Raw genomic sequence first — 26,037 nt, forward strand, 5'->3', positions numbered from 1 at the left:
CTTCAGGCATATCAATCGTCAAATGCATCTCCCTAATGTCTTAGTAGTCTCTGCAAGTGTTCTTTAGGCGTTGCGTGACATCTCCAAGAACAGTAGTGAAAAGAGTTACCATTTCGATCGAGGACTGCGAAGTTTCAAGGTTTTATTCGAGCCTCTTAAACGGTTCTTGCAACAGCAAGAATGGAGAGACGAAACGAGTGAAGCGATGGCTAAATGATAATACATAGTAGCGTCAATCCCTGCTTTGAACGAATGCGCGCGCATCACTTTCGTTAGAATCACTTCTTGTGCCACCCTGAGCCGACACCAAGCTGCTTGTTTTGTTTATGCACAGAGGACCCGAGTTGGTTATAGTGAAATCGAGCAACCGAAGATGACCTTCTTGATTCCATTTGCTGCAACGTTTGGCCTGGGTAGGTAAAATTCGCTGACCTATAAGCTTACTATAGCAAACTAAACAAAGTAATTCTAAATTGATCGCTAGGAGGTATAGGGCGAGTCGCTTCAACCTTTGCTTGAGATCTCGTGAAATTGAATATGCATGGCCGTATTATGTACGATTCGAGGATTAAATTTCGACCGGTACAGAACTTTTCCCACTAAACCAATGAGAAATTCGTGTAAAACTGATTTTAGTGCGTATGTCTTCGTTAGTTCTTCGAAGCTGTGTAAACCTTTGGCACTCCCAGCCAATTTCAGAGAGCCCCAAAAACAAAACCACACCGACAAAATTAAGAGCGCTAGCGTTGTCTGTGATATTAGCTCTGTACTTTTCTTTCACTGTTTTTTAAGGAATGGTTCTCGTCGAATAAAGGAAGTTGTCTGTGATATTTCTTCTGTAGCTTCCTTTCTTTTTGTTTTTTTTCAAAGAATGTTTCTCATCAAAGGAATTTTCATTACCTAAACGAACTTTCATGGATAAGAAAGAGTCGGAAAGAGATGATTTGCATAATTTCCATCACGTTGATTTAATTTTTACTCGAACGTACGCCCATCGGAAAATAAGCTGAAATATCTCTTCTTTCAATTAAGATGATGATTTATCCGTGTTTCATTAACATCTAAATCTTTTTTTTTCGTTTCAGTTGAAATTAAATCTCATTCATACGGATTCTGGCTTAACAACAAGGCTGTGACTAAATGCCTGGTAGCGGGGTAGGTCTCAAATTAAATAGACGACATGCCCGGCAGTAAAAAAATTTCCACGTAACTTCTACCGAAAGGTTCTTTCAAACTTCTTAAGAGTATCTGATGTTTGTTGAGAAATGTCAAGGGATTAAAAATGTTTGTTTGGTTTTTTAGTGAACAAATTCTCCGAGCTTGTACACACTACAATATCGCTCGACAACCGGGCGATAATATGGTGTGCACAAGCTCGGAGAGTTTGTCCACTAAAAAACCAGTGTAACGTTTGGAATCGCTTGACATTCGTTAACAAACACTTCATATTCTCAAGAAGTTTGAAAGAACCTTCCAGCGGAAATTGCGTGAAAATTTTTGACTGCCGGGTATTTGGTCAATTTGAGACCTTGCCCAGCTGCTGGGCATTTCGTCACTGCGTAAAAGCAAACCTGTACATTTTGCTTTGATATTTGAATTCAGTAATTACTAAAATCGCGAAATACATTGTGTTTAGAATGTTGGAATCATTATATTCTTACTCTCTTTGTTTACTCGAAATTTCTCTTTACGTGCAGGCATTGTCTGGGACATAAATTTGACATGCACGGATACGCATCCAAATTTGTAACCCGCAGCGTGACGATCTGCGTGACGATCTGCATCACGCAATATTTGGATAGAGGATATAAAGAAATTTGTAGCGTTGTTATGTCCATTCGAGCACAGTTGATAAAAGCATTAGGATACATTAGATACTAAGAGCGATTTTCTGGGTTTCCCACGATATAGTTTTAGAGAGGATATAAAAAAATTTGTAGCGTTATTATGTCCACTCGAGCACAGTTGATAAAAGCATTAGGATACATTAGATACTAAGAGCGATTTTTTGGGTTTCCCACGATATAGTTTTTGTCCATTTAAATCTTATGTAATTTCATAATCTCGTAATGCTGCTCTTTTGGATGTCAACAGTATTTGTTGTGGGAAATCAGGCAGCGCTTCCGGACGTCGGAAAATGCACATTTATGGAATACTATTGTAAAGCACGTAACTGTGAGACAGAATTCTTTATAGAGCGGCGAAAGGATCCCAAAGGAAGCTGTAGGTAAGTTGTTACTTATTCTTGTCGGCAATTAGGACCACTCTTTTGTGCAACGAAAATTATCCGGAAAAGAAAGAACCTGTTTATTTGTCAGAACTGATTAGTGAGGTATATTTCTTTAAAGTGTCATTTGGTATTTGTTAAAATTTAACGATGTAAAAGGAACTATAAAATTGCTATTTCTTCAGAAATGTACAAAGTTTTAAAACATACATGTTTCGCCTTTGAGCTTTTTGCCATGAGCGCGACCCCGGCTAGGCGGGTTACCCCACCTTGAGACGTTTACATGGCAAACTGTCACCCCGGCTGGTAGGGATACCCCACCTGGCAGACCGGGCAACCCACTTAGCCGGGTCACCCCACCTATCATGTAAACGTGATCAAGATAAAATAAGAAATTATATGGACAGGCGGGTTACCCCACCTAGGCGGGTTACCTCACCTACGTGGGGTCCCCCACCTCCATGTAAACAGGCCCTAACTCACGGCTTATTCACTTGATTAAACGATTTTACTACAACGCTTTGGTTAACTCCCACTCACAACTCGCGGCTTATTCGTAGGAAACACTCACAAAAACGTCCCGTTGTAAGCTCGTGGAACAGTGTCTTATATGGGGCGATAAAACACGTGTCGCATACATGTTTGTTTGGTTATGTATGGATTCACGAAATCACTCATAAATGTCAATCAACTTAAGAATAATTAACGTATCATACAGTTTCCAACAAGGGCTGCGCATGTTTCACACTCATCAAAAAGTAGAAATAACGCATCACGAAAAAATTGGATAGACAACTTGAAGGTTCTTGTATCACAAAAAGCATAAAATGCCAGTTCCCTGGGTTTTAATTTCGTATTTTCTCTGGTCATCAAAAATTAAAAAATACTCAATCCTGTATCGCGCAGTAACCCTCTTTCCCCTCCCTATCATTTGATCGATCAATCAACTACATTATTCATTCATAATGATTGGATAGAAGGAAAAATTATCAACTAACAATTAAATAATATTATACTTTTTATACATTTTAGTGCTCAACACGATGAAATGCTCAATTGTGCCACAAATACTTTGAATTCTTGCTCTGATGCCAACTTGCCATCAAGTCTCCTGAAAGCACAGATTGAACAAAATTTCGGAGTAGATCTCTTGTGCACTAAAGGCGCTGTAGATACCCCAGCCAACATCTTTGGTAAATTGCTTCCGACTTTGCCATGCTCCGAATCTTTCAACAACGAATCAAGCACCTGTGTGAAAAACTACCATGAAAAATTTATTGCAAATGCATCAGATCCTGCTCTTTGCAAGTAAGTATCAGTTAGTGAGCCATTGTTCCCTCAGAGGGCGAGTCGGGGTGTATTCTCTCATCAAAATAACAGGTATATCCCTGGGATAACTTCATAAACTCCCGTCACCCCCCTTAATCCCCACCTAACGTCATCTCCCCCCCCCCCCAGCCTTTAGAGATAATGATTTCAACAAGGTCTCAATGGCGTTACTCGTTAGCCCTACAGCGGCAAAACATTTTTAGCTATTAGGAGTAAAAATTGACAGTTAAATTTCAACTGTTAGTCGTAAAAAATGTTAACCTTAAAAGTTTTCCTCTACCACAATGTCATTTTTGTCATTTTGGTTTAACCGTACCCATAAAATGGCCAAAGTTTTAATTTGTAATAATTTTCTCGAATCATGTTTTTCAAATACTTATTTCAGTCCTGGATTAAAAGGTTATTTTTACAAATGCTGTAAAAATTTCTTTCTTTTCAACATGCAAGATAAGCAATCTTAGGAGCCTTGCTAGAAATCTCTTAAGTTTGCAAAAACTCTAGCAGGGGCCATTTTAGGCTCAAACTACCTGAGCGGAAACAACTTTCTCCACACTGGCGTACATAAAGAACATCTAGGCCAAAAAAAAGAGAACTCGCAATCTACTTCACAAGAGTTGGGATTGAAGACTGGACCCTAGAGAAGGGCCTACATTTGGCCAAACTCACTTGAGCCCATGTAAGATTACGCATGTCGTTGAGGACATTTTTTTTCTGAGTGATTTTTATTTGCATAGGGGACAAGCTGATGCAAAGAAATGTCTGAAGAATCTGATGAAGTCTGACTGTAGCTTTCCCTCTCAGATCCAGGAAATCTTTGATCTGAGTCTTAGTGACCACAATCCTTTCTGCACCAACAAGCGGGATCCTGGGGCGACTGGCAATGAAATATGTGATGACGTGGTAGTAAATACTAGAGATTCATCCGCTGGTCGCATAAGTAGCGCATTGAAGGCACTTGTGCTTTCTTTCTTGTTGGCGTTATTCTTGGCGAACATGTAAAACTGAGAGGCCAGTTCCGAGATTGCTTAATTGCGTTAGCTACAAAGATACTTTTCCAGATAATTTTCCTTACGAAATTCTATCAATTTCTTTGCCGAGCTCAAAATTGACCATCTCTCTTATTTCTATCTACAAACATTACGCTATCGACATTGCTGATCCTAGCAGTATGCAGGACGCGTTTCATATGAACGTCCTAAAAGACCTCGCTCACCGTGGAGTCTCAGTGGCTCAGTGGTGGAGCATCAAAGCGCGGAATCCGAAGGTCTGAGGTTTGATTCCTCATGGGGACTCAGAAGTTTTTCTTTGTCCCACGCTCGTGACAAAACGAAAACATCTTTCTGTAGTGTATTTTTATGTTTGGAGCTTATCGTATTGGGTTGCAATTACAACATTTAGATAGCATTGTAGTTTCTCGTTATTTAAAAAACTATAGTGCAGGCTTTGGTTCTCGTCAACTCTTCACCTGGTTTTCTTTATGTTCCGATATTTTCCTTATTTTGTTCTGTGATTGGTTTCAAGCTAAAACTCGTCTCGCAAAGCATCATTTTACCAACCAGAAAGCGCAACCAAAACCAACCAACTTTGTTTCCAGGGTCCTCTCTCTTCCTCTTCCCTCGGGGGGGAGGAATGAAGAGGACCCTGGGAGCGAAGTTTATTTTTCCCTCGGAAGAGGAAAAGAGAGTTAGATATTTCATGTAAATTCAAAGGAAGTGTACCTCATTTTGTTTAATCAGGTAAAGAGTTTTGTTCTTTTGTGTCACTAAACACTGGCCTCTTTGCGTCAGTATAAATGAATATCGGATACTCCAAGCTTCTCGTTTGCAAACTGAACAATACAATGGCTATGTGATCAGTATTTTTTCCTTTAAATTTGTTTTTAAGTCATAAGAAGTAAGAGAGAGGCAAAGAGAAAGGAAAAGTTTTTTATTAAGGTAATACTTTCTCTTTTTAGATCGATATTGTGAGTAATGACATGGAATATTAATAATAACAGATTAAGAATATAATAAAGTTTGGAAGAAGCACATCCTTGTTATTGAGAAGGAATAATTATGAAAAATGGGGGACTAATGTTTCATTCCATGTTGTAACAACAAACACAGAGTCGATACTTGGAGAAAAATTTCCAACAGCTCCTAAAATAAATTTGGTTGTTTGCGAGGGAATAACTCATAGGAAACTCCTTGAAATAAGTAGTATGTTTCGGATAAGTATAAATTTTTTTTTACTTTATCCCAAAAAATTAAAAGAATGATTCTTTGAATGTTCGTTTCAAAAGACAATTAGGCTGAGGCTCAGTTCTTCCTTTCAAACAAAGTTCCTTGCATTTGGATCGGCGTTCTAAATTAACGATGCTTTTTTTGCATTGTTTCGCATTTATTTTGGGTAGGTTGAAAGTCAGTAAGTATTTGTAAATTTTGTTGACGTTACCAATTAAATAATTAGTCTTTATTTTTGAGGAGAATTGCATTTTCTGTTAGCTGTTCTAAAACATTTCTGTAAGGTTCGAGGTAGAAGCTTTTTTTTGTTTAAGAGCTAACACGTTAAGGGGCTTTTTTCTTTTATGTAGAACAACACCATCTAACATGTCTATTGAACCCTTCTGAAAAGAAGCTTTGCGAAACATTTGCTTCAACCGACATCAGAAATAGAAAAAAGGCAGACAAGAAGAAGGTAGCTGAAGAACCCCTCCATCCATCGGAGCTTTGTTTGCCAACTTTCTCAACTTAAATGATCGGAGAGAAAATCCAGAGTTTCGATCCGCGCGCATTTAAAAGCGTCTTTCAGATGTAAACCTCAAGGATAATTTCTCGACTTCTTCACCATCTTCAGAACATTGTTCCGTACATTGTATTTATCATGAATTTCTTAAGGCGAATCTTAAGTTTTTTATTGTTTTCTTAGGCCAAAATTAAAAGACGATTCGTTCCTTCGTTCCACTTCGCGAACATAAGATCGAAGTAACCTTTCCGTTTTATGAGAGTCTATAAATGACTTACAAGGGAAACTGACATATCCTAGGGGCTGGACTAGGAAGTTTGGTCATTTCACGTTGTTGTTTTGCAGAGGGACAAAAAATGTACAGTGAATTATAACACACGTGTACAATTGTTCCGCTCACCAAATCGTTTGTTAAGTGACGTTCCCGTTTCCTATTATTAACTCTCACCTTACCTTATCAACCAATCAGATGCAAAAGTAAAGCTAATAGCCATTTATCACCCGCAAATCAATTTTTTCTTCGTAAACGGAAGAGTTGTTTACTTAAGTAATTATCATACACGGAAAAATCGCATCAATATCAGTATCCGACGCACTTACCCCTCCCCAAATTGAACTTGACATTAACGCTAACTTGATATCAGTTGACTGTTGTCGGATGTGTAATCTGCAGTGCAGGCGTCTTATTAGGGCGAGTTAATGCTAAGAAACACGCGATCATTTATTCAACACCCATGTTTGATTTCGAGATAAAGACAGCGGTGAGGGAGGGGAAGGGGAAAGGTGAAATATGTAATATTTACCTCCCCCACCCCCACCCCTTCCTTATTCTTGACGGTCACCCACCCCCTTGGTAAAAATTTCTTTCTCTCCCCAGCCTTCCGATGCAATTAAAATGAAAGATGGCAGCCATAATTTCGCTAAGAAAATACTGAACACTCGCTCACCAAAATTGTGCCTGCGTCTGCAGGCCATTGGGTTTGCGGAGTTGCTTAGATACTGACGTTGATAGTAAAAATTCTCGAGTCATGGCGTATTACCATAACTTATGAAGCAGACAAAAGATCGAAGCTGTTACCCAGACATTATTCCATCCTTTTAAAACAGGTTATTTCAAGTTATTCTACTTTTTATTCCCTTTCTTGTGCATTTTTTTTCTGCTCTTTTGTCACCATAGTTAATGTCATAAATTCATTCATTCGCGCGCTTCCTATCATTTGTCAAAGGCCACAGCCTGGTCGCCTAACAGCTTATTGCTTTAAAATTTCCAATCAGAGGTCATTTTTAGTACTTTGTTGTTGCTGTCATTATTGTCATTTTGATTTCCTCAACTGAGGGGCGCTCTGTTTTTTTTAAACTATGAACTACAAGATCCTGTTTCTTGGTTCCAGTCACGGTGTTTTTTAACCTCAGCGACGCGGAAACCAGCATGTCTGATTTCGCAAACTGTACACTTACGGAGTACCTTTGTGACGCGCGCAAGTGCACCACACAATTCATCAAAAGCGTTCAAAATGACCCCGAAGGAGACTGTGGGTAAGTATGTTTGATTTAACACCAGTTAGAAACGTTTCTTAAGTCGAGGTCTTTTGTTTTAAAAAGTCTCTCTTCAGATATAGACTGAGAGCTATCTTTAAACGCCCTAAATCCGTTCTTGAAAATTGAATTTAAAAAAAACTGGCCTAATGCGAAGGTTCAATAAATTGGTATGCACAAAAGCTGAAGTGACTGTTCCTAATCAGTTTATGCAAATGAATATTCCCTTAGAAAAATATTTTAATGGTATGCCTTTTGACAATGGGTAATTTTCATACGTCACCTTGGAAAATACCATAATACTCTTTTATATCCAGATTTGGGTGATTCTTCCAACTTCCTTCGTACCACGAGCAGACGTGCTAAGTGCTGAAAGTTCTCGACACTGTTCTTGCTTTCTACTTTTATAAACAGAACCAGCGATGGAGTGGCGTTAGCTAAAATGTAGTTAAGTCTCTGTAAGGTTTTAGATGCAGAGTTCTGTTTCTCAAGGGCACATCGAGATACGTCAGAGGATTTTGGTTGTCACGATAACATTTTACCTGACTCCCCCATAAGTGTCATAAATATTTTTGTGATTCACCCCTTCCCTCACTGACAGTTAATTGCAGTCAATTATTCTAGGTCCCAATAATACTCTATACTCTGTCGGCGATAACTGATCGATGATCTCCCTCCGTTCCCCCCCTAAAAACCATGTGCCACCCCACCCCCCAAAAAAAAACCTTCACCCACCCTCCTCCTCCTCAGGCGATAAGTAAGTAATTACTTAATGTTGGTTAACCTCTGCGCATGCTCAACTGACTGTTGTTTCCTTCATACTGTACGTAGAGTCCAGTACAACAAAACCTTGGACTGTGTCATCATGTCAAACAAGCTATGCGGCAGGGTTTTTCCGAGTGACTCATTCAACAGGACGATTGATGATAGTTTACGTGAAGGCATCAAAGAGGAATATATATGTAACGAAGCATTTTTGGGTGAATTTCTCGTTCCCATGGAGCTGCGTGGTGACCCATTTTGTTCAGATGTGTTCTTTAACAACACACAAGCATGTTTGAAAACTTTTCATGAAAAATTTATGGCTGACAGATCGGACACCACTCTGTGCGAGTAAGTAGTAATTTTGTAACGAGTAATTGAGTCTCGGTCACTAAAGGGACCTGTCACTTTCACTGCCTTGGAAGTCAAATTTTTTTCTTCATCACCTTAGCAGTCTATTTTCTAAAAGTCTCTTCCCCTTTATACTCTGTCAGCCACAACTCATTCTCCTCCGATCTACCTGAAAAACATGTGATGTCCCATAAATCCATCACCCCCACATCCTCCCCCCACGATGAATAATGACCGGTCCCTGAAGAGCGTTCATTGGCTGTTTATCAAAGAAAAAGCGCACCCAGAAAGTTTGACAACGGTCGAATACGGACCAATGTTTTTTGCCTAATTTTGTGGTTAGACATTTTCAATAAGGGAAAGGGGACTGATCAAAGCTTCTTGAAAATTTAGGGTCAACTCTAAATCAAAGAGGCGAGTGCTCCTATCTCTATGCCAGTTTCAGCATGGTTTTTAGTTAGGTAGGGACAGGTGGGGGACGGAGGATTTTTGGAGATTTTATTTATGTTACGATAAAATCTACCTTATCACACCCCCCCCCTTCCCACTAGGCTCTGCAGTATCTCTATGATCCTCCTCACTCCCCCGAGATTAACAAACAAATGGCGGTCAATTCTTTACAGTCCCCACTCTATACTCTGTTGGTGACGACTGATTCCACCCTCCGTTCCCCCTGATAATCATGTGATTACCCCCTAAAGTCCTCCGGCACCCTTCCCACCTCCTCGAACCCTCCCCACCCCCTCCCTCCCCCCCGCGATAAATAACGAGAGGTTCCTTATATGTTTACTTTTCCTAATTTCAACAGGGAACGTGCCAAAGCAAAAAAGTGTTGGATGGAGGCCATTAAGTCCGACTGCAAATATCCTCCTGATTTCTTTGAGGCGATAAAATTTGATTTGTTCGACCACAATCCTTTCTGCGCCAACAATCGGGATCCTGGGGCAACCGGAAATGATCAGTGCTATGGCGTGAGGGACATAAAAAATCCCTTCAATAGAAAGGACGACGTCAGTGCAACCGCTGGTATAAAGATTAATGCATCGCTGGCTCTGCTTCTTCCTCTTGGGTCATTTTTGTTCGTACTTAAGGTTTAAGAATAAAAAAACTCTCGTGGGGGATTTCCAGATTTTTATATCTCATCCGTAGCCACAAAACACAGCGGTCGAACAGCGAAACACTCTCGGGTGATCTTTAATATATATACAACAGAATATGAACTGTTAAAGTTGACATTAAGTAAAACAGCACGTTCCTTAGTTAACTGTATTACTACTGAGCTTGTTCAAATAAAATCTTAGCTTTAAATACATGTTATCTGTATTTGACCGATGCAGTATGAATAGTTGACCCTATCAGAAACTCTATCCTGCGTGAGAGGAGCCGGGAGAGGAGCTGGGAGAGGAGCGGGGAGAACAAGCGAAACAGAACCAAAAAAAATGCTCAACCTTGCACAGACATGCGCTTATTCGAGCGTGGGCGCTTACCCGAGGAATTTGCGATTTGAGTCAGCGGTCAATCAACCCAATCGCTTCACGGTAAACTAGTTCGTTTTCGGTTACCTAGACATATACAGAAGGAATTCTAATACCTCCTCAACTCCCTGTGCGACTCTAGATCGAAAGGTGCTCAGCGTGTCCAGAATGAGCTACAAGGCGTTGTTTTTCTTGGTTTCAGTTTTCTTCAACACTAGCTATGCTGAGATCAGCTTGGCTAACTTCACCGACTGTACTCTTACGGAGTACCTCTGCGATACGCGAAAGTGCATGATACAGTTCGTCAAAAACGTTCAAAATGACCCCAAAGGAGACTGTGGGTAAGTTTGTTACGTCTAAGATATTTTCTGGGTTTTGGTCATTGCTGAGGTGTAAAATCTTGATAATGCGGTTTCAAGTCGTCCAGACTTTAACTGGAGCGTGGAGGTGCATACTTGAAAGGACGACGAAGAATTTCAGCCCAACAATTTCCTGATGGCACTGAACTTCTGCGATCGCTTTCTTGTAAAAGACTCGTACATTTATGCCCCGACTTTTTGCTTGGGTTTTTAGAATGTTATTGGCCATTATTATAGATAAAGTTGTCCTGTCTGGGAAGTTCTACGTTTTCGATTTGCCTCAAACACGCACGAGAGGTAGCTTCTATTTTTATTTCTTGCATCAGACAGGCAGAATACAACTTTCAGTTTATGTTTTCGTCGAGAGAAGAAAAGCTGAAATTTGTTGAAAATCACCGGAAACGATCAGAGCATAATTGTGTAGATGTTGGTTATCATTTTGTGATTAATTCGCATCCAACGAAGCATTGCGTGACTACAAGAAACTTGTGGTTGGCGGCTTTTAGCAGACAAAGAAAGCAGAATCTTGAAATATTCCTCCCTCAGGGAAGGAAAAGGAATTAAAAACTAGGGCTGGGGGAGTGAAGATCTTTTCGTCCTCCCCCCGCCTCCTACCCCCACCAGCCATTTTAACTCCAAATCAATGAACTCCAAATGGCTAAAGCTCGGGCAATCCTAGGCCTGAGACGAGTGTTTCCATCTTTTCTACTGCAGAGTTCAGTACAATGAAACCCTAGCTTGCATTATTATGTCGAACAAGATTTGTGGCAGAGAGCATCCAAGCGACTTATTCAACATGACGTTGGATGATTCGTTACGTGCAGGCATCAGCGAGGACCACATGTGTAACGAGGCCTTTTTGGGTGAATTTCTCGTTCCCATGGATCGACGCAGACTGGACTGGCACTGCTCAAGTGTGTTTGTGAATAACACAGAAACGTGTTTAAAAACTTTCCATGATAAGTTTATGGCTGACAGATCGGACGCCACTCTTTGCGAGTAAGTTATAATTTTGCATCGAGTATTTCAATGTTAATATGTAATGTGATCGTTTCTCCTTCACAAAAGAGACAGATTGACATTTATCGCAAGGGGTGTGGGGGTGGGGGGGGGGGGGGTAGGAGGATTTTGTTTGTGTCACGATTAGATTTACCTGATCTCCCTGCTGAGGTTCTGTAGTATTATATTGATCCTCCCTGATTGGTAGTCAAATTTTTAAGCCTCCCCTCCCCCCTCATACTTTGTCAGTGACGACTTATCCCCCTCCGTCTCCCCTGCCTTTTATTTTTATTTTCCTAATTTCAACAGGGAACATGCTGAAGCAAAAAAATGTTGGATGGAGGCCATTGAGTCCGACTGCAAATTTCCTTCTGATTTCTTCGAGGCGATAAAGTTTGATTTGGTCCACTACAATCCTTTCTGCGCTAACAATCGGGATCCTGGGGCGACCGGAAATGATCAGTGCCGTGGCGTGAGGGACATAAAAAATCCCTTCAATCGAAAAGACGTCAGTGCAGCCGCTGGTATAAAGATTAATGCATCGCTGGCTCTGCTTCTTCCCCTTGTGTCATTCTTGTTCGCTCCTAAGGTTTAATAGAATCAAAAAGATACTCTCGGGGCATTTCCAGATTTTTATAACTATGTTGTCATGCATTAAGATTTAACTGTAACTTTCTTCTTTAAGCACTGGACATAGTGGTCGAACAGATATGTAAATTATAGTGATGTAGATTGGCACCATAATGAGTTTGTAAAATTGAAGTTTCAATTTTTTTATTTCTATTTTTTATCTATAAGGCTGACGTTTCAAGCGTAAGCCCTTCGTCTTTTCATTCCAACGAATGGCTAACGCTCGAAACCTCAGCTCTACGAAGTCTTTAGAACGCTTATTGGATGGAGGGCGCTTAATAGAGAGGGTGCTTATTCATCGTCGACTTTTCAAAATATCCTGATAACTTAATTAATTATCATAGAAATTGCTAAAATTACTACTCCTCGAAGACTAGAGAATGCTCTAGATGTTCCTGGGATGTTTATGGTATTTACCACGAGCACGGCAATAGCACAAAATTAAAATGAACAGCAAGAACATGAGGTGACTTAATAGAAAAGAAACTATTAACCCGTATTTCCGCTGTAGTTGAAGCTCAAAAAGTTATAAATAAAGAGGCAACAGAAACAAGTTTTCCTTTTAATGACTATTATTTAAGAAAGTGAGGGACGAGGGAGGGGGGGGGTGGGGCACTTTTTCGAGAGAGATGCTTCTAAGGCCTGTTTAGGTGTGGGACCCCAAGTAGGTGAGGTAACCCGCCTAGCTGTGGTCGAAAAATAAAACGCGTTTACTTACAATCTTACAGCCCCGGGGTGGTGGGGTGAGGTTTCTTGGGGTTGTTGTTGCGCTTGCAATTAAGCAGTTTGAGCAGAGGCGTCCCAAGCTCACATCTCGAGAAAGACGACAGATTAATCCTCAGACACGTATGTATTTATTCATGAAAGCGTCACGCGTTGTGTTACGCGGTGTTTGGTTACGCGAGGAACCGTTGACTTAATAAGTTATACGGAATAGTTTGGGAAGCGAAATATGGTTGATTTACAAGGCCAAATATTCCGAAATGTGAAAATTTCACACTCCTTGTGTGTCCGTTGGGGTTTCTGGTGATTTCTGCCGTGAGACGGCTAGGAAATGCGCAAAGTTTTAAAACATACATGCTTTGCCTTTGAGCTTTTTGCCATGAACCCTACCCCGGCTAGGCGGGTTACTCCACCTTGAGACTTTTACATGGCAAATTGTAACCCCGGCTGACAGGGCTGCTCTACCTGGCAGACCGGGCGACCCGCCTAAGTGGGTCTCCAACCTATCATAACCAACCTAAACGTGATCAAGATAAAATAAGAAATTATATGGACAGGCGGGTTACCTCACCTACCTGGGGTCCCTCACCTCCATATAAACAGGCCCTGAAGGATTGGGCGCTCATTCGGAGGTGGGCGCTTATTCGAGGAATTTGCAATTTGAGTTAGCGGTCAATCAACCCAATGATTCACGCTGCAATAGTTTGCAAGTGTACATTCAGTTACCTCGACATATAAAGAGGGAATTCTAGTAACTCCTCAGTTCCCTGTGCGACTCTCAATCGAAAGGCGCTCAGCGTGTCCAGAATGAGCTACAAGACGCTGTTTTTCTTTGTTTCAGTTTTCTTCACCACTGGCTATGCTACCCGCTGGCCTAGGTTCACCGACTGTACGCTTACGGAGTACCTCTGCGATACGCGTAAGTGCATGACACAATTCATCAAAAACGTTCAAAATGACACCGAAGGAGATTGTGGGTAAGTTTGTTTGATTCCAGGTAAATCGCGAAAGCTTTCCCTGCTTCTTTTTCAAGAGGAACTAAAAAGTCTATGAAATTTACCGGGTGTTGGTTATTGTTCTGGTGTTAATTTTTTTTACCGCGAGTTGATGATGGCACTTCAAGTCGTCCGGTCTTTAACTGGAGCACTACAGAGGTGCTAGCTTGAAAAGACGAAGGAGAATTTCAGCCCAATAATTTCCTGATGGCGTTAAAGTTCTTCAGTTGCTCTCTCGTAACTGACTTTTACTTTTATGCCCTGATCTTTTGCGTGAATTTTGAGAATGTTATTGGCCATTGATATTGATACAGTTGTCTTCCCTGGGAAGCTCTATGTTTTCGTTTTGCCTCAAACACGCGCGAGAGGTAGCTTTTCTCCTTACTTATTGCTCCAAACAGGCAGAATACAACTTTCAGATTATGTTTTCGTCGAGAGAAAAAAAACTGAAATTTGATAAAAATCACCGGAAACGATGAGAGCATAATTGTGAAGATAACTATTGTTTTTGGGATTACCTCGCATCAAATAAGACAATGCGTGACCCCAAGAAACTTGTGGTTGGCGGCTTTTAGCAGCATTAGCTCTGCTTTTGGTCAATTAAGTCGGACTCAGTGACAAACAAATCAGAATCTTTAAATATTCCTCCTTCATGGAAGGAAAGGAAAAAAACTAGCCGAATGTGATGGCTCAAGAAAATTCCACAATACGGAGAGAAAAAGCTGAAATTAACTAAAATCACCGGAAGCGATCAGAGCATAATTGTGTTGATATTGTCTAATTTTGTTATTACCTCGCATCAAACGAAGCATTGCTGACCCCAAGAAACTTGTGGTTGGCGGCTTTTAGCAGTATTAGCTCTGCTTCTTTTCAATGAAGGATCAGTGACAAACAGAGCAGAAGCTTGAAATATTTCTCCCCAAGGGAAAGAAAAGGAAAAAAAAACTAGCTACATGTGATGGCTCAAGAAAATTCCACAACACCCTTTTGACATTGGGTAACTTTTGCCATGGATCACTCTGGAAAATATCATAATTCTCTTGCAGATTTGGGTGATGCCTCACGTAAGCTAGCCTGCAGAGCAGACGTAATTTTGGCGAGCGAGTGTTTTGATTTTAATGGCAGCGGAAGTGGGGAGAGAAATAAATCAGTGTACCAAGGGGGCGGTCGACAGTCAAAATAAGGAGAGGGGTGGGGCTGGGGGAGTGAAGACCTTTGCACCCTTCCCCCACCTCCTACACCCACCGTCCACTCTAACTCCAAATCAATGAACTCCAAATAGCTAAAGCTTGAGCAATCCTAGGCCTAAAAAAAGTGTTTCCATCTTTTCTACTGCAGAGTTCAGTACAACGAAACCTTAGCTTGCATTATAATGTCGAACAAGATTTGTGGCAGAGTGTATTCCAGCGACTTATTCAACATGACGTTGGATGATTGGTTACGTGCAGGCATCAGAGAGGACCAAATGTGTAAAGAGGCCTTTCTGGGTGAATTTCTCGTTCCTATGCATGCAAGCACTCTTAAAGGGTACTGCTCAAGAGTGTTTGTCAACAACACAGAAGCATGTTTGAAAACTTTCCATGATAAGTTTATGGCTGACAGATCGGACACCACTCTTTGCGAGTAAGTTATAATTTTGTATCGAGTATTTTGATGTTAATAAGAAATGTAATTGTCTCACCTTCACATGAGAGACAGATTAATATTTATCGCAGATGGTGGGGGGGGGGATGGGGAAGAGGATTTTGGCTTTGCCACAATAAGATTTACGAGATCTCCCCCCTGATGCTTTGTAGTATTCTAATGATCCTCCCTAATCGGAAGTGAAATTTTTAAGTCTCTTACCCCCCCCCCCCCCTTCAATCCCCCCTGAAAGGCATGTGATCACCCAAAAATCCATCCAACCCCACCCCTCCCTTGATAAGTATCGATTGATCCCTCATTAAAGAAAAGGTGCGTCCTGATCATGATCATGATAGACTGACAACAGTCGAGAGTGGATCAATTTTTTAGTCAAATTTTCGCGTGTACAATTCCCCTGAAGTGTGTCTTCTGAGGGAAAGAAAATTGTTGCTTGTTCTTGTTGTTGAGTGATTTAAATTCTGTGCAATTTTCAGCATTTTTTAAATTTTATGTTTTCTTTTCCTGATTTCAACAGGGAACATGCTGAAGCAAAAAGGTGTTGGATGGAAGCCATTATGTCCGACTGCAAATTTCCTCCTGATATCTTTGAGGTGATAAAATTTGATTTGGTGGACTACAATCCTTTCTGCGCTAACAATCGGGATCCTGGGGCGACCGGAAATGATGAGTGCCATGGCGTGAGGGATATAAAGGACGACGTCAGTGCAGCCGTTGGTATAAAGATTAATACATCGCTGGCTCTGCTTCTTCCTCTTGTATCATTTTTGTCCGTACTTTAGGTTTAAAAAAATCAAAGAAACACTTTTGGGTGATCTCCAGATTTTTATGAATATCTTGTCTTGCATCTACCCACAACTCTCATCCGTGGCCTTGATACCGTGATCCAGAGGCGTAAAATCTGTGCTTGTGCGAACGATATTTTAATAGTTATATATATATATATTGTTTCGTTGATTGATATTTAATCCGTTTATTGACATTTGATTGTTTGATTAGCCGCATGATTAACAGTCGATGGCGTAATAGCTAAGTAACTTGATCGTTCAGTTAGGACACGTTTTAAGTAATGCGAAATCAGAGACAAAGGTCATAAGCGTTTTGTACCTTACGGACTTTATGTTGAACGTCGCTAACCTGTAGAGTATTACTGTTCGATCTGCTGACCCGTTTTGCTGACCTGTTATTGAAATACGTTTGATTGGATATCGCCACAGACGTAAGTAATTTGTTTTGTAACCGATTGAATTGAGAATTGTTAGTTCCCGTGCAATTTCATGAATCGCTCGCATTAGATCAGGTTTCTCAAAAATTTTGTATCTTTCTTATAGATCGAATAAAACAATATAAGGATTATACGATTCCGTATCCAATCATTCGTCCGAGAACCATTTTCCCTTGGAACATATATATATATATATATATATATATATATATATATATATATATATATATATATATATATATATATATATAATTTTGGTGACGTGCTTTCGGGCTGTTAGAACCAAGTTGTCTTATATCAATTTTAAACAACCACATTAGCCAGTGAGTCACGGTGTTTTAAAACCGTAGTACTTTTTCGATGAAGCCAGTAAAAAAAAAAAAAAGTTAACTGGTAAATCAATAGGATACGTGAGATCATGGGGGTGTAAAGGGTTGAGCACTTCTTTCTTAGGAACGATTTTTCAAATGGAATCGATAGGATATGGAATGAACGTAGAAAGCGAACCTTGTCACCCATTCCTGTAAAAAATAAACGTCTTTTGCTTCGACTCGAAAATGAAAATTTAAATCGGAGAAAGATGATGCTGCAACGGTTGTTTTTTAAATTCTGTCCAGTGGGGAGGATGAGACACGAGGTCTCTTTTTGTCCTTCTTCGTTCAAGAATTTTTTTGTGAAGAAAAAAAAAATGATCTGTATTGATCGCTTGTCGTAATTACTTCGATCTCGTAGCTACAGGACTCCAGGCGTTTGTTTCTAACCCAACCCATCACAGACAGAACAAGAAAGCGAGATATCTTTGCTAAAAGGGACGATGTATCACGACGTTTCAGTCATTGGCTGCTATCCAAAAGCACCCTAAACAAAGACAAACACAGTAAAGCTACCAAAAAAAATCCGACTATGACAAGATCAAGAGGAAATGGACAAAGACCGGCTTGCCATTCTATAGGGAATGGCTACGTTCAAGGTCGGACCTCAGGTAAAATTCTGACGAACAATCCCTAACTAGCCAAGTGGACTTTGGATGGGCTCTTTGGAAAACACAAAAAACAGCCACCTTTTCTCAGAAAGCAAAGAATTATCTCCTAGACATGTGCTCGACAAGGGAGGAAACTAGTAATATTGAGTTTAAGAGACAACACCAGCCAGAAATGTTGTCTGAGACTGACTGGTTGATACAACAGCAAATCGCTCGATATTTCAGCCGGTTATCTGCCGTAACAAAAATTGGTTTATTGACGAGGTCCCCCTCAGTAAATATGAACGAGGACGAAGAGCCAATGCCAATGCCAATGATCTAGCCTCAGAAGTCGAAAGTAACGAACAAGGCAGAAGATAAGGAGGGACCTTGTAAAATTTAGACGAAGACTGCAGAGAGGGTACAGCTGCTATTAAGCTAAAAAAAGAAAAAGACATTTGCATCTCACTTTTCTTTCATATTTATTGTCTTTGCTCACGAAAACAACTGACTATGTCCTGGGATTTCATCAAGGGAAATTTGCAGGAAGCCTACTGGTCAAATTACTGCTGGCTCATTCTTAATAAATTTTACAAGTCACGCAATTAAACGCCGGCAACACTTTACGATCGAAGGAGGCAAATAATCATAGAGATCTGCAGATTATTCTGAAATTGTTATCTAGCAGACAGCATGAGCAACGCGCTGGAATAATTCCTACGGAGAGTCTTCGTGTCACGCAAAAGATGTTAGCTGAGCGGAGTTCTACATGGAAATGTTCGATGGCGGTAAGTGACAACAACAACACTATTTTAATTTTATTTTCGGAATAGAAGCACAGTTTTTAGTCTGGTAGAACTATTGATATTTGCTCTCAAGGGAGAGCGCAGAATTTCTTGTCTATAAAAGCCGAAGTTGTAGCACTCTGGAACTTATAGTAATATCAAAGAACACGCAGCATGTGACTTTAAAATCTACTAAAATGAGCAATGATGATGATAAACAATCAAATTATAGACAAATGAATGTTTTGTGCCATACAAAAGCCGTATCTGCTGATTTTAGCAAATCTCTAAAGTAATAAACGACTGAAAAAGAAACGCTACGATTTTCTCTTCGATTTTTCGCCTACATGCATCTCTCTAAACGTGAAATTTTCAATTTCTACAAAAAATCTCGAAACTTTTTCACATTTTTCACCTTTCTTGATCAATCAAGAGCTAAAAAATGTAGGTTTATCCAGTCAAGTGCCCGCCTAGAGCAAGAATTGCGTGACAGGTGTAGTTAAAAGAGAAACTTGTCACAGTCGTAGATTTTAAAAGGAATCCAAGACAAAAATACGAGAGTGTCCAAAGATTTTTTTGATGATTTTCAGAGATGAAATAATGGGTTATAGAGTAATTAAGATTTGTGTCGTAGCTTTCTGGCAACGGGAGATATTTGACCTCAAAGTTGTCAAATATTTGGATGAATCGAAAAGTCTAAGAACACAGTCGTATATTTGCCTCTGTTGACTGACAAGCCGTGAATCAAATTGACTGATACTTGCGGCGAACATTAACTAAGGATGTAAATATGTGTGCAAACCCTCAGAGTGATTGGTTGAATACCATCGCAGCAATGAGAGCTTCATACATTTTACCTATTTTAAAGCGATTTCCTTGGTAAAAACCAAGAAAAACGGGGAGGTGGGGGGTGGTCTATTTACCCCCGGAAAAAACCAAAACAGAAGCTAGTTTGTCTTTTTGATTTTGGGGTAGACCCTTTAAACTGGCAAAGTTTCATTGGAAACAGCGAGATGGTATGTAGCACGACTGCCCGGTTCTCTCGTGGACACGCTCTTAAAACTTTGTTCATTTCCTAGCATGGCAGAAATCACCATAACCGGAACGGACATACAAAGAGTGTAAAATGTTCACATTTCGGAATAGTTAGCGTTGTAAATCGTCGCGTTTTATTTTTCGACCACAGCTAGGCGGGTTACCTCACCTACCTGGGGTCCCCCACCTCCATGTAAACAGGGATCGAGCGCTTATTCGGAGGTGCGCGGTTATTTGAGGAATTGCCATTTGAGTCAGCGGTCAATCAACCCAATGATTCACGCTGCAATATTTTGCATTCAGTTACCTAGACATATACAGAGGGAATTCTAGTAACTCCTCAGTTCCCTGTGCGACTCTCAATCGAAGGCGCTCAGCGTGTCCAGAATGAGCTACAAGACGCTGTTTTTCTTTGTTTCAGTTTTCTTCACCACTGGCTATGCTATCCGCTGGCCTAGGTTCACCGACTGTACGCTTACGGAGTACCTCTGCGATACGCGTAAGTGCATGACACAGTTCATCAAAAACGTTCAAAATGACACCGAAGGAGATTGTGGGTAAGTTTGTTTGATTCCAGGTAATCGCGAAAGCTTTCCCTGCTTCTTTTTCAGGAGGAACTTAAAAGTCTAAGAAATTTACGGGTGTTGGTTATTGTTTTGGTGTAAATTTTTTTTACCGCGAGTTGATGATGCGATTTCAAGTCGTCCAGTCTTTAACTGGAGCACTACAGAGGTGCTAGCTTGAAAAGACGAAGGAGAATTTCAGCCCAATAATTTCCTGATGGCGTTAAAGTTCTTGAATTGCTCTCTCGTAACAGACTTTTACTTTTATGCCTTGATCTTTTGCGTGAATTTTGAGAATGTTATTGGCCATTGATATTGATACAGCTGTCTTCCCAGGGAAGCTCTATGTTTTCGTTTTGCCTCAAACACGCGCGAGAGGTAGCTTTTCTTCTAACTTCTTCCTCCAAACAGGCAGAATACAACTTTCAGATTATGTTTTCGTCGAGAGAGAAAAAACTGAAATTTGATAAAAATCACCGGAAACGATGAGAGCATAATTGTGAAGATAACTTTGTTTTTGGGATTACCTCGCATCAAATAAGACATTGCGTGACCCCAAGAAACTTGTGGTTGGCGGCTTTTAGCAGTATTAGCTCTGCTTCTTTTCAATGAAGGGATCAGTGACAAACAGAGCAGAATCTTGAAATATTTTCCCTCAGGGAAAGAAAAGGAAAAAAACCTAGCTGAATGTGATGGCTCGAGAAAATTCCACAACACCCTTTTGACATTGGGTACCTTTGTCATAGATCACTATGGAAAATATCGTAATTCTCTTGCAGATTTGGGTGATGTCTCATGTAAGCTAGCTTGTAGAACAGGCGTAATTTTGGCGAGCGAGTGCTCAGTAGTTTCTTAACCAAAGTATGGGCCGCCACTGGGGAAAGAAACAATTTGTATCAAGGGGGCGGTCGACAGTCCAAAACAAGGAGAGGGGTGGGGCTGGGGGAGTAAGGATCTCTTCGCCTTCCCCCCACCTCCTACCCCCACCGTCCACTCTAATTCCAAATCAGTGAACTCCAAATAGCTAAAGCTTGAGCAATTCTAGGCCAAAAACAAGTGTTTCCATCTTTTCCACTGCAGAGTTCAGTACAACAAAACTCTAGCTTGCATTATTACGTCGAACAAGATTTGTGGCAGAGTGTATTCTAGCGACTTATCCAACATGACGTTGGATGATTCGTTACGTGCAGGCATCAGAGAGGACCAAATGTGTAAAGAGGCCTTTCTGGGTGAATTTCTCGTTCCTAGGCATATAAGCACTCTGAACGGGTACTGCTCAAGTGTGTTGTCAACAACACAGAAGCGTGTTTGAAAACTTTCCATGACAAGTTTATGGCTAACAGATCGGACACCACTCTTTGCGAGTAAGTTATAATTTTGTATCGAGTATTTTAATGTTAATAAGAAATGCAATTGTCTCATCTTCACATGAGAGACAGATTAATATTTATCGCAGATGGGGGGGGGGGGGGGATGGGGAAGAGGATTTTGGCTGTGCCACAATAAGATTTACGAGATCTCCCCCCTGATGCTCTGTAGTATTCTAATGATCCTCCCTAATCGGAAGTGAAATTTTTAAGTCTCTTACCCCCCCCCCCTTCAATCCCCCCTGAAAGGCATGTGATCACCCCAAAAATCCATCCAACCCCACCCCTCCCTTGATAAGTATCGATTGATCCCTCATTAAAGAAAAGGTGCGTCCGGATCATGATCATGATAGACTGACAACAGTCGAGTGTGGATCAATTTTTTTAGTCAATTTTTCGCGTGTACAATTCCCCTGACGTGTTTCTTCTGAGGGAAAGAAAATTGTTGCTTGATCTTGTTGTTGAGTGATTTAAATTCTGTGCGATTTTCAGCATTTTTTTAATTTTATGTTTTCTTTTCCTGATTTCAACAGGGAACATGCTGAAGCAAAAAGGTGTTGGATGGAAGCCATTATGTCCGACTGCAAATTTCCTACTGATGTCTTTGAGGTGATAAAATTTGATCTGGTCGACTACAATCCTTTCTGCGCCAACAATCGGGATCCTGGGGCGACCGGAAATGATGAGTGTGCCATGGCGTGAGGGATCTAAAGGACGACGTCAGTGCAGCCGCTGTTATAAAGATTAATACATCGCTGGCTCTGCTTCTTCCTCTTGTGTCATTTTTGTTCGTACTTAGGTTTAAGAGAATCAAAGAAACACTCTCGGGTGATCTCCAGATTTTTTATCTCTCATCCGTAGCCTTGATACCGTGATCCAGTCTGTGCTTGTGTAAACGATATTTTTATAGTTTTTTTTTAATTTTTTAAAATTTTTTTTTTATAAAAACTCTCTTGGTGACGTACTTTCGGGCTATTAGAACCAAGTTGTCACATATCAATTCGAAGCAATCACATTAGCCAGTGAGTTTTAAAACCGTAATACTTTTTCGATGAAGCCAGTAAAAAAATAAAGTTAATTGGTAAATCAACAGGATACGTGAGATCAATAAGCTTTGACTTCGAAAAGTCTCGAGTTTTCATTATCCCTGCTGTTTTTCCTTTTACGGTGATCTATTGACGTTTAGATTCTTTCGTGCATATTCTACATGAAAGTGTTTTTTGATGTTTCTTTTGATACCGGCGAAAGGAGGTCTCCCTTGTGCATGCCCAATGTTTGGGACCGCCGTGTCCCAATATATGTGAAGTAACGACATTGAAAGGGATTCTTTTTCGTGAAATTTTAACATATTCATGTTTGCATGCACGTTTCATCTTCAAAACGAGAAAGCATTTAACTGCATATTCCACTTTATCAGACAAGGAGCAACTGGCAGATGTCAACAACGAGGTTGTTTATGGCTTAAAGACTAAAGACTAAAGTCCAATTTATCCTTACAATATCACTGCTGTATCCCATATTAACTCATTTAGTATAGAAAAAAAAGTGACAAGTGATAACAACCTTTTTTTAAATTTTTTTTTTTGTTAACAGTGTTTACATTAGTGAGTAGTGCTCTATCTCATTTAAGCCATGAGAATAAAGGAAATGATAGCTCTTGATTTTCAAGCAAATTCTCCTTGTCAATATAATGAGAAATGTGTGAATAATTGTATGGAGAATATTCATATTGATGTTAGGGTGTAAAGGGTTGAGTAATTCTTTCCTAGGAACGATTTTTTTTTAAAATGGAATCAATATGATATGGAATGAATGTAGAAAAAGAACCTTGTCGCCCATTCCTGTAAAAAATAAACGTCTTTTGCTTCGACTCAAAAAATGAAAATTTAAGTCAGAGAAAGATAATGCTGCAATGGTTGTTTTTTAAATTCTGTCCGGTGGGTGGGGTGGGACACGAGGTCTCTTTTTGTCCTTCTTCGTTCAAGAATTTTTCTGTGAAGAAAAAAAAAATTGATCTGTATTGATCGCTTGTCATAATTCCTTCGATCTCGTAGCTACAGACTCCAGGCATTTATTTCCTAAGAGTGCACAGATCCGGAATTTTCGGCTCATCATTGTTTTCCGGACAGAGTTCGTAGTCGGTACGTGGGTTTGTTCGTCTTTATCGAAGATTGTGTTTCGTCTGGGCAAAGTCCGACTAATCTTATTTCAGTCGCAGTCGGGTATATTCAAAATAAAATGGGGATGAGTTCCTGTGTTTCTTTGAATGGAAATTCGGCGAGGGACAATCGTCTTTGTCGATCCGGGCCATAAACAGTTTGGTCTATACCATGACGTATACGGTCACAGTCTAATTTTTAAAAACTTAGGCTAGCCCCACATTTTAGTTCCGCATTTTTGTCTCGGTATCCATGGCCTTTGAGACCTAGTTCACCTGATAAAGCACAGAAAGAGCTTTGCGTCGACAGCAGTTTGAATGGCGTTGGTTGAAATGCGTTGGGAGAAGTCAAGCTGTGATTGCTTATTCGGAACGGTTGTGAACACACAAGCTATCAATATCGCGTTAATTTGAGGTAAACATGCTTTTTTTTTTTTGGAAAGAATAAAAACATTATGGTAAAGATCGATCTTTGTGTTTCACATTCATTAAAACAGAAGTAGAGTGCTCGTAGGGCACGCCGTCGGGTTTCTTCGGGCTGCAATAGTGATTATTTCTTGAGTTTGATCGATTAGTAGGACTGTATCGCGAATCGGCGTGCTTTGATCTCGCTGCTTACTCGTGGTCGTACTTAAAGTCGGGTTAGCCGTCGGGGTTTTTTCGGGTGCAATCGTAATAAGTCGTCGCACTGGAATTTGGTACGAAGTCGGACTTATTCGGAATGTAATCGTTCGGAAGTGGTAGGTATGTCCTGATTTTACTGACGACTGATGCCAAAAGTGTCGGCTCATCTTTGAAGGAGACATCAATTCTTCTTTCCTCTTCGCTCGACGTTTATGGAGGAGCTCGTGGCAGTTCGGATGCGATCGTTCTTCGCCGTAGTTTTCCTTCTCGGTAAGAAAATGAGTCCTTTAATTAACTTGGCTCACTTCAGGTTAGCCGGAAAGATTTCGAGATTAATTCAGTGTTTGTATGTGATTTTTTTTTTCTTTTTGGAAAAAATAAAAACACGGTAAAGCTCGATCTTTTTGTTTCACATTCATTAAAACAGAAGTTGAGTGCGCGTGGTTATTTCGAGTACAAGGTCGATGTTTTTGTGACTTGTTGTCCGGCCTCAGCTGTCATGGCATTATTGCTTCTGCCAGCTATCGATTTTCACAGTATTCCTAAAGGTCCTTTTGTTTATCGTTTCAGCTTTTGAGAACAGTCTATCGACTTTATGATACAGGAATGCCGAGTAAGACGGTCTTATAGAAGCTAATTCAAGATGAGCTTTCGGTATTTAATTCAAATTAATATTAACCCGGACTCTGAGGAAATTCCGGCATCTCAAATATGTCTGTTCGGCATGCAAACGTCTGAAAAAACGTCTGGGAAGACTCAGGAAAACAAAAATAAATGTTAGACCTTAATGATTTTTTTCTGTGGATAACCCGTCGCGAACAAGACTTCCCTTGGGTAAAAAAAAGCGAGAGGTCGCCCTACAAATCAAGCAAAAAGGTAACCGACAGCTAAGGCTTGTCGAAGCGTGTTCCCTGGAATTCTTGCAGAACTACTGTCCTTCCAATACAAGACATTTCCTTTAACATTTATTTTGAAGTTACAGATGAGATTGAAATAAATATGTTATTTCATGGGTCGCTACCTTCCACGAGGTTATCTTTCAGACGTCTCACCGGAAAAGGATAGAATTTGATAATTTTTTTGCGGACATCTCATCGTGCACAAGACTCTGCCCTTGTGTGAAAAAGCCGGAGGGCACCCTTAAAATCAAGCAAACAAACAACCGGTGGTTAAAGTTGGTTGAAGTGTTCCCTGAAATTCTTGCAGAACTACTTCTAATACGAGACATTTTCATTCATGAAGAAATTGCAGATGGAATTGAAGTAAATATGTAATTTCATCGGTCGATGCTCTCCGCGAGGTGTCTTTTAGACATGTCACCGGAAACGGATAGAATTTGATAACAAACCACTGCGAGCAAACGACATGATGACATACCTGTCAAAAAATTAGATTTGTAATACTGTAATACAGAAATAAATTAGTCAATGATGTCTTTTTTGAAATGTTTCATTCTGTTTTGCCGCTCCTTTCGCATTACGAAATGGCCGCCACGAGAAAGCTGGCAAAAAGTATCGTTCCAATCCTCTCTCGGCCACGCCAGTTTGTTTTGGTTTTGTCTAGACCAA

At 40.3% G+C, this 26,037-nt stretch overlaps 4 protein-coding genes and 1 pseudogene across 4 annotated transcripts; all 5 read left to right on the forward strand.

The window, feature by feature from the left end:
* The first annotated feature begins 301 nt into the window (after positions 1–301).
* On the forward strand, positions 302–5,630 carry LOC131800119 (uncharacterized). Its single transcript, XM_059117803.2, has 4 exons — positions 302–413; positions 2,095–2,227; positions 3,260–3,535; positions 4,291–5,630. The coding sequence occupies exons 1-4, from the start codon at positions 374–376 to the stop codon at positions 4,553–4,555; spliced, it is 714 nt and encodes a 237-aa protein (XP_058973786.2). The 5' UTR covers positions 302–373; the 3' UTR covers positions 4,556–5,630.
* A 1,545-nt stretch (positions 5,631–7,175) lies between these two features.
* Positions 7,176–10,026, forward strand: LOC131800046 (uncharacterized). Its single transcript, XM_059117732.2, has 4 exons — positions 7,176–7,258; positions 7,652–7,816; positions 8,648–8,929; positions 9,738–10,026. The coding sequence occupies exons 1-4, from the start codon at positions 7,176–7,178 to the stop codon at positions 10,024–10,026; spliced, it is 819 nt and encodes a 272-aa protein (XP_058973715.2).
* Positions 10,027–10,461: 435 nt separating this feature from the next.
* Positions 10,462–12,929, forward strand: LOC131800162 (uncharacterized). The gene is made up of 3 exons (XM_059117847.2): positions 10,462–10,745; positions 11,478–11,762; positions 12,072–12,929. Exons 1-3 carry the CDS (start codon positions 10,573–10,575, stop codon positions 12,355–12,357), a joined length of 744 nt encoding a protein of 247 aa, XP_058973830.2. The 5' UTR covers positions 10,462–10,572; the 3' UTR covers positions 12,358–12,929.
* An 870-nt stretch (positions 12,930–13,799) lies between these two features.
* Positions 13,800–17,042, forward strand: LOC131800103 (uncharacterized). Its single transcript, XM_059117795.2, has 3 exons — positions 13,800–14,092; positions 15,449–15,733; positions 16,269–17,042. Exons 1-3 carry the CDS (start codon positions 13,923–13,925, stop codon positions 16,531–16,533), a joined length of 720 nt encoding a protein of 239 aa, XP_058973778.2. The 5' UTR covers positions 13,800–13,922; the 3' UTR covers positions 16,534–17,042.
* A 3,002-nt stretch (positions 17,043–20,044) lies between these two features.
* Positions 20,045–23,410, forward strand: LOC136277082 (uncharacterized; annotated as a pseudogene).
* The last annotated feature ends 2,627 nt before the right edge of the window (positions 23,411–26,037 follow it).

This window comes from Pocillopora verrucosa, chromosome 11 (genome assembly GCF_036669915.1).
Source record: "Pocillopora verrucosa isolate sample1 chromosome 11, ASM3666991v2, whole genome shotgun sequence".
In the NCBI taxonomy this organism is placed as follows: domain Eukaryota; kingdom Metazoa; phylum Cnidaria; class Anthozoa; order Scleractinia; family Pocilloporidae; genus Pocillopora; species Pocillopora verrucosa.

Bases quoted from the DNA above. Each gene is read 5' to 3' on its own strand.
- LOC131800046 (XM_059117732.2), top strand. From the start codon at position 7,176: ATGAAAGATGGCAGCCATAATTTCGCTAAGAAAATACTGAACACTCGC. The intron at 7,259-7,651 runs GTTTGCGGAGTT...ATGAACTACAAG, and splicing joins CTGCGTCTGCAGGCCATTGG to ATCCTGTTTCTTGGTTCCAG. The intron at 7,817-8,647 runs GTAAGTATGTTT...TACTGTACGTAG, and splicing joins GACCCCGAAGGAGACTGTGG to AGTCCAGTACAACAAAACCT.
- LOC131800119 (XM_059117803.2), top strand. From the start codon at position 374: ATGACCTTCTTGATTCCATTTGCTGCAACGTTTGGCCTGG. The intron at 2,228-3,259 runs GTAAGTTGTTAC...TATACATTTTAG, and splicing joins GATCCCAAAGGAAGCTGTAG to TGCTCAACACGATGAAATGC. The intron at 3,536-4,290 runs GTAAGTATCAGT...TTATTTGCATAG, and splicing joins TCAGATCCTGCTCTTTGCAA to GGGACAAGCTGATGCAAAGA.
- LOC131800103 (XM_059117795.2), top strand. From the start codon at position 13,923: ATGAGCTACAAGACGCTGTTTTTCTTTGTTTCAGTTTTCTTCACCACT. The intron at 14,093-15,448 runs GTAAGTTTGTTT...TTTCTACTGCAG, and splicing joins GACACCGAAGGAGATTGTGG to AGTTCAGTACAACGAAACCT. The intron at 15,734-16,268 runs GTAAGTTATAAT...TGATTTCAACAG, and splicing joins TCGGACACCACTCTTTGCGA to GGAACATGCTGAAGCAAAAA.
- LOC131800162 (XM_059117847.2), top strand. From the start codon at position 10,573: ATGAGCTACAAGGCGTTGTTTTTCTTGGTTTCAGTTTTCTTCAACACT. The intron at 10,746-11,477 runs GTAAGTTTGTTA...TTTCTACTGCAG, and splicing joins GACCCCAAAGGAGACTGTGG to AGTTCAGTACAATGAAACCC. The intron at 11,763-12,071 runs GTAAGTTATAAT...TAATTTCAACAG, and splicing joins TCGGACGCCACTCTTTGCGA to GGAACATGCTGAAGCAAAAA.